Genomic DNA, 7,709 nt, shown 5'->3' with positions numbered 1-7,709 from the left:
AGCTACAGATTCTGGATTGTTCATATTATAGTTTTTACAAACCCGACAACTCCCGTGGTCGAGGGATACGCCCACGCAAAACTCGTAGTCGCCTGAGCCACACCGGGTACTGGCATAGGAGACATGACAAACAATCGTTTCCCGGTAGCGAATATCGTAGATGTATTTGGGAAACGTTTCCAAGACGTAAGTTTGATTCCGCCCTGCGTCGTGTGCGCCGTTGCCGTGGACTCGGGTTCAATTGTTGGACGTAAATTGGGATCCATTTGTCAATGACTGGCAGAATGATAAGGAAAGCAGTACTCGAGTCAGTCCTTACTACGAGCAATTATCTGAATTGCTCGTAGGTCCATATGAATACAACCATAGAGATAAGTGATTTCATAATACCAGTATTCCCTGGCGATAAACGAACAAATACACAGTCACTTTCTTCTTTGCACATTTATTTAGACAAGTAGTTATGTACAGAAATGTTATCATCTTGGTAAAAAAAATTCACAATTAATTATCACAAATTACTTTATACTGACCACTCACTTTATTCGATTATGGAACGAAAACGAAATCGAAAGAACTGTTAATCAACAGTTTTTCTAACAACAGACATTATTTGTTAAGCAGTAATTTTTGGAACATAATTCTACGTATTATTAGCACAAACGTGTTTTAGATGCCGATTCTGATATAAATACGAATTTTTAAATATCGCGGAAAAGTTTAGATTTAAAAGGAACGAAATCTCTGATTGAATGATAACCGAATTATCAAACCTATCGATCTAGTAAGGTACGCAGACACACACGCACGTGATAGGTGAATTAGTCATAGAATGATTGGTGTCCCGGAAATAATTCAAATACTACAATCAATGAATGAGTCAACTATATTATAACGATTTCTAGAAATCTGACCGCTCAGCTATTGTGCCGCTCTGCTAGGATTTGCACTGAATGGAAATTTCCAGAAAAGCGTACGGATCTAGCCAGTGGCCTTGAAAATCTCATTCACACAGATACAATCAACAAGGGTACGGGGATCTTCCAATTAATGAGATACTTTTTAATTGCTCTATTGCGCAATTCAACACTAACAGTCATGAAATAATAACATTTTTAAACTACAGCACATTTTGGCAGAAGTAATTCAAATAACTATTTGGACAGTGAATTATTTCGGTGGAAAGTAACTAAACGTGTTTACATATAAACACTATGACTATGAGCCGGAGATGATTAATAACAATCTTATATTCTAGTTGTAAAATGCATAAAATGTCTCGATCCAACATCCAGTCCATTGAGCGAATTTTATCAAGTCTTGTGGTTAACGATCTGCGGAAATACTGATACGGTTACAGGCGTTCGGCTGCGCTTTTGACTGATTTGATAAATATGTTTCGTAAGATGTGACTAGCTTCCGTAAAGTTTTCTTTTTTCCGCAGTATACGCCGCACTAATTAGAACAGTTTTCTTGCGTTGTTGCATAAATTTATCCAGCACGGGGATCATTTTCGTAATACTGGTCCATTTTTTGCTATCCTCCTTCAAAGTCAGATAGATTTCGAACGTCGAAACGGTGTCGGGATCGCAGTGTATTCTGCCGATCCTATGGCACATTGTGGCACACTCTAGATTGACGTGTATCACGCAACCTCTGAGTCCGTACGGCTCATTCTGAGACATGTTTAAAACGTCTTGAGATATTTTCGAAGTAAGTCCACTCGGAATGAGAACATCGTCCAGAGAAAGATCGATTTTAGCAGTCCGCATTAACTCCTCGATTTGTCCGATTAGAAATAGTCGTTCTTGTAAGACGAGCGATTCCTCGTAACTGTTGTATCCGACAGCATCGGCAGACATCATATAACTTAACGAAGCTCTTCGATTTTCACCTGAAATGATAGGAATAAATCATCGTTTAGTTTCACCGTGACAACATGTTTGGCGTGATTCCCCGATTGCGTCATTATCTAATATTGCATCATTTACATTCAGGTAATTCACATAAGCAGGTGCCATACTTGTCGTTACTGTGTCACTGACACAGTGTGTTGACACAGTGTGTGCAACACGATTTAACAAATCTTTAAAATAACATTAAATCGTCAAGTATAGATCACCAGGAAATTCGAAAATCACATTTCAATCAGCATTCATTTCAAGCCGGTATTGATCGTAAATGAATAGTAACGTTTATATGATTCTAAATCCCGATTATAACAGATTTAAAACACGACCTGGAATTTAATTCATTTCTGATTGAACTAAAAAAAAACTTAGAAAATAATCAGACTTATAATTTATGGAAGCGTTTCAAGTTGATACTTACTTCGTTTCCTCCGAAGTTGAGTAGAATTGTTGTTTGCTTCTGTTATATAATCCCTTTCGATCAGTTCTTGAACCTTCATGATTAATTTTTGAAACGTAGATTTAACCGTTACCTCTGCAACCATCACTCAGAACTACCGAGCACTCGAAAAATATATTCCACTCTTTCTAATCTCTTTATCTCTCTTTCCGTAAATGATATTCTCGTGTAAAGACGAGCGAGGCGAACTAGCCGACTTCTCTCAGTCGAGTGCGACGGTACCAGGTTCTCTGCTGACTATAAATACTCAGTCAGCTGACTCTACCACCCCGGGAAACAAATACGTGCATGAATAATAATGACAATGGACGATTCCACGAAGTGTCGTTATAGGGGTGACACATGTGAACAGCTTGCGTTGTAAACAGGCCGATAATTTTCGCCGGAACTCTTCTTCTAACAAGGTTATCATCACTATGAATATGACCCCAATAGAGCAATCGAAATGCAAAACAGAGAATTTAATTGATAGAGCAAAATAAAAGCTATGTCGATTCATAACGCAAAATGCTTCGTAGACCTAAAAACAAATCAAGGCGAGCTTGAGATGCGATGGACTGGACGCAACATGATGCGAAAGGAGATTTATCAAGCGAAGGGCATGCTGAATAAATCAGTTTCTTTCAGGGTAGTGACATATCGCATGGGTAAACTAAAGTTTGGCTTTACATAGCTTTTTCTTTTTGCATAAATTGCTCTGAATCAATTTTGGATGCTATTCGGGTTATTCGTAATAGTACATCATATAGGTCACATCGTCCCGGCATAAAAATATATTTCCAGGATTAATCGAGACCGAAAGCACGTTCGAACATTCGAGTAACAGGAAGCATTTAAAACACGACACAGGGATTTTTTATATTACAAATGGCAAAAATGATATCTTTATTTGTCGTATATTATTTCATTCATTTACATTTTAACACGTTTGTATCCAGCAGATCGGTTGAAATTAAACAAAAATCTTTCTGCTTACGCAAAATACGACGGGCGCACAAAGACATGCCAGTAAAAATAAATTAGAAAGCCATAACTCTTTCTAGCTCTTAATACAGTAAGGACATTATTATATGGATTTCATTTTCACATCGTCGTCCTCGATTAATTCAGAGCTTTATCAATGGCAACCTCTCGAACGTAGCCAGTATGTGAATGAGGCGAGGCAATAGCGGGATTAAGCACCCAGAGACTAAAGGTTAATTCCTAGAATCAACGCTATTATTATGTAACACCTGCTGCCCGGGGGTATAAAGTTCAATCAGGTGGAAAAATACTACGATAAACATAATCTTTTACATATTACAAACGATGGTTTTTCTTCTCTTCGAAATCTGTTTCAAACTAGTTTAGATTTAAATATCGGGAACGTCCGAAATAACGACAACTCTTAAACAAAACGCCGACAAAATCTGTAATGTTAAACTAGCCATGTATGATGTGTACAATATGAAACAAGTACAAACTAAGCATCGCCACACATTCATCGACTCCAAACAGTTTGTTCATTAACGCTTGAAACATTGTGTATCCGACAGATACCGGTATCAACTGCACGATCGAGAAATTGGTAAAACACTAATTTTACGGTCTCTCACACATCCGTAATTAACAATATTCACTAATTAATATTTATTACTCCTAACTTTTAATGATAATAGACTCGTAGAAAGTTTTCCATTATTTCATACACTCACTGCATATTTGTTTAGTATTGAAATTATTCGGATGTTTAGTTTTAGTCAAAGCATGTTATTAATCGTCGGTGCACGCGAGAAAACACAAATCCAAGGCTCCAATACTCAGGTACGTTTTAAACATCTTTAAAGTATCAATATTTTTCCAATCAAGTTGCATCATTTTTTTACTTTTGATGTAGCCATTATTTATGATATATTTACTGCATGACAACAAAAATCAAATACAAATCTCAGATATTTTTTACGAGGATTACACAAATAATTTTATACACATACATATATATAAGATATTCATATTTATCTATATATATATATAAGGGTTTATAGCTATAACATATATGCATTATATCTTATATAAGTAATGTATATACTTCTCTTGTGTATATGTATTAACATACACATAATTTACAGCATAATAAAATTATACGAAACAAATAATATATTCTATATTGAATCCTGTTTGATATGAGCAGACTCTGTGATATAACATCATCAGTCGTACCAAAAATTCAGAAAAACTGCTCTTTACATATAGGCCTAGTTCATTTATCATCGAATGTCCAGGGCTGCCAACCTCTGAAAACTGCTATCAGTAACAAATTGAATTTTCTTTTGTAATATTTCATTGAAAGAAAATGTTCAAATTATTCAATAACCAACAGTAAGACCTTTAGTGACATCAAACAAATCAAATCAGTATTTCTCGTAATAGAGTAGTAACAAATACTGAACATTTGGAACAGTTGGCAGCTCAGAATTTCTTTCATGTTATTTCATAACTCTAATTTTTTACACAGGACAAATTTTGTTGATACCAAAGAATTCTTTATCCATTTCCTTGGTGTGATTTTTTTATGAACCGCAGCAAGCTGTATACATATACTGAAGTATTTACACCACAGGCTTCACACACTTTCCCCTGCGAGATTCAACAGACATCACAATTTCATACGGACAGGAATTTCATCAGTTTTCCTATAAAAATTAATCGAAAGACAATTGATTAAAACCTTCCCACAATCAGTGGCAGAATCAGTGGCACTATAAAGTTCAAGTTAATTCGGCCTTATTTGTAACATCATGCAGGATCATTCAGGGGTGGATCCAGGGACGTGTTGTGACCATGTCGACCAATAAAAAGGGCATATATTCTTAATTTAGGGCGAAAAGGCATATCAGCAAATTTCATTTTCGAAATTTTACTATCATTTAAGAGCTTTCTGAGCATCTCTGAGAGGCATTTAGTCAAGAAACATAGGTTACATATTTAGGACAAATATCTATTGTGTATCTCAGGTGGTTACAACAGCAAATCTTAATACAGAGAAAAAATAAAAAGGCACTTTAAAATTCTAAATCCGCTCTAAATACAGTCTAAATCCGCCCCTGTCATTCCACGGGTTTCCATCCAAAAAAAACTTCAATCAATATTTCTTAAATTAAAACAGGTCCTAAATTTATCAAACTCGATTATAAATTTTCGACTTGAAAGCATTGAAACTGGTCCTCGATTTTGACATGAAGTCAGGACTTATTTCAAGTTATTCGACCAATATCCCAGTTAATGTTTACTGCTTGGAGATGACACTTTTCGTTTTTTACCTAGAAGTGTTTATGAAGCAATAAACAATTAACAGATATTCTTAGCTTGAAGAGAAATCAACAAAACACTTATTTGATGGCTGTGGGTGAGTGGTTTACCGAGGTAATCGCTCAAGATTTAACAGTCAGTAAGAGAGATGAGGTAAGAAAAGGAAGGCGCGCGTTGCACCTGTACCCACAGATAAATCTGCCATTTCTTTACATACAGTTTTTCTGCGTATAATATGTTGTAGTTAACAACAGAGCCTTATATAAATAACCGTTTTAATGATACGGTGCATCGGTCTGAATTGTTTTCTCAAAAAATATATAAGATTGCATGCGCTATAAAGCGTTAACTTTCGCATGCAGAAGGCGATCCGGAACTCTGAGGATCAATTTCACCGTATAAAAATTACCCAGCAAGGCATCACCAGGAGGGGTTGGGGGTCCCAATGATCTCCCTTTTCAAAACTAAATTCTATTCATCAGCACGGCTGTTAATTTTGGAGAAGTGCCCTTTTTGCTAGAACTGCCCTTTTTCGGGTTTCTCTGCTGCCTCCCCAAATCCAAATGTTAGGCACAGCCGACTAGAATTCCGTTTATTGCTGATGATTTCGACCTTCCTGCAGAAAGTCAATCCTTACGACCCCCATTCTTACAACTTCACCAATCCCAGTCAGTCTTTACCTGATTTATTCGAATCCTTTGACGTCTGTTGTTAGAACTGAAACCCCCCTTAGTGTCGCCGGGGCCGGGACAACCTGGAATTCCGGCTATGGGTAACCCTTCTTCATCGACAGGGCACGGAGCATCGAATCCGGGCAGCCCCTGGTTTAGTAACAAAATAAATACATGCATCATGCAAACATGCTTAATAAATACATAATATATCTTGAAAATGAACTTTTATTACAAAAAAAGAATTAATTCTAGAAAAGAATAACAAGGAATACTGGAATAAAAAGTGAATTTCTTATGAAATCATCTTCCTTAATATTTATATAGAGAAGAGATTTTGGAGATTTTGTTATAGTTTTCAATAGAATAAAAAGTTTCTAGTTTTCTATTCAGAGGTTATAATCAAATCCATCCATATTTCAATGATTTATAACTTTGAAAAGATAGTCAATTGCAGGTCATGATTTCACATAGAAATTCGATCTGATATTCAGTTGAAAGTTTCCAGGAAATAGACTGACTCCGTTGAACTGAAACGCTATCGACTGACCAGTTGTTGATAACAAGGGACTCCTATTATCTGTGTTCCTGAAATAATGTACTAACTTCGAAGAAATCTGCCGCCTAGACTTAAGAGACCTTGAAGAGAATTTGTTGTTCAGCTACAGCGAGCCTCGAGAAAATGTTTGCAGGGTAAGTTCACATTGAGTCATGTACTAGTGCTGGGTGATACTAGTGATACAGAGCAATGGAATAAATAGTTATCAATTTCAATAATTTCAATATTTTCAAAATAATTTAATGACTTTATGAATTTTAATATTCATGCTTATGAACCGTACCCCTCCCCCAGTTAGATGAGTGTTTGCTAATTAAGCCGATGTATGAATGAATGAAACTCATTCCGATACATTCACGTCACATACCGAAATAAATATGAAAACTATTTAAACAAAATGTTCACTGAATTTGACAATAGCAATAAATATTCACTGTAAAAGTATAAATGATAATCCATGCAAAAATAATTAACTCGTTTTACTGTAATATGAATATATTCTCATTAAAAACATGCATATTATGCGAATGCATTAATCTAATTTCCCTGTTGATAGATTTCTTGATGTTTGACAATGATCTTATGAATGATATGTTTGAACTTATCGAACTAATATCGATATGAACTTATTCTGAGACAAAGATAAGAGTGTTCAAGGAACTCAAATGATCAGGACATGATGTACGGTCAGCTCATACTCCTGACAGGTGGCACCATATATCATGTTCACGTGGTATCAGAGGTTTCGTTCCCATCAATGACTTCACAATCATGGACTCTTAAAACGTTCTGAGACCATTTGGGCCTGGGTCAAACTGGTT

The 7,709-nt window shown here is 35.9% G+C and overlaps 2 protein-coding genes across 40 annotated transcripts in view; both read right to left on the bottom strand.

Moving 5' to 3' along the window:
• Positions 1 to 435: 435 nt before the first annotated feature.
• LOC141904536 (DNA damage-inducible transcript 4-like protein) lies at positions 436 to 2,610 on the bottom strand. Its single transcript, XM_074793130.1, has 2 exons — positions 2,332 to 2,610; positions 436 to 1,894 (listed from the first exon to the last, which is right to left on the bottom strand). The coding sequence occupies exons 1-2, from the start codon at positions 2,453 to 2,455 to the stop codon at positions 1,413 to 1,415; spliced, it is 606 nt and encodes a 201-aa protein (XP_074649231.1). The 5' UTR covers positions 2,456 to 2,610; the 3' UTR covers positions 436 to 1,412.
• Positions 2,611 to 3,236: 626 nt separating this feature from the next.
• LOC141903085 (uncharacterized) overlaps positions 3,237 to 7,709 on the bottom strand; it is a 46,712-nt gene continuing 42,239 nt past the window's right edge. For 38 of the 39 annotated variants that reach the window (XM_074791002.1, XM_074791007.1, XM_074790986.1 and 35 more), the window contains 2 exons: positions 6,339 to 6,479; positions 3,237 to 5,042 (listed from right to left, as the gene is read on the bottom strand). In XM_074791002.1, coding sequence (XP_074647103.1) covers positions 5,034 to 5,042; positions 6,339 to 6,479 — 150 coding nt within the window. In that variant the 3' untranslated portion in view covers positions 3,237 to 5,033. The remainder of the gene's footprint in view (positions 5,043 to 6,338; positions 6,480 to 7,709) is intronic. The other variant, XM_074791019.1, reaches the window with a different exon arrangement.

Source organism: Tubulanus polymorphus, chromosome 4 (genome assembly GCF_964204645.1).
Source record: "Tubulanus polymorphus chromosome 4, tnTubPoly1.2, whole genome shotgun sequence".
Classification (NCBI taxonomy): Eukaryota; Metazoa; Nemertea; class Palaeonemertea; order Tubulaniformes; family Tubulanidae; genus Tubulanus; species Tubulanus polymorphus.
Note: the sequence above shows the minus strand (reverse complement) of the source record. Positions and strands in the feature narration are given on the sequence as shown.

Coding starts and splice junctions, on each gene's coding strand:
- LOC141904536 (XM_074793130.1), bottom strand. CDS start 2,455: ATGGTTGCAGAGGTAACGGTTAAATCTACGTTTCAAAAATTAATCATG. Junction 1,895..2,331: donor TCAACTTCGGAGGAAACGAA/GTAAGTATCAAC, acceptor CTATCATTTCAG/GTGAAAATCGAAGAGCTTCG.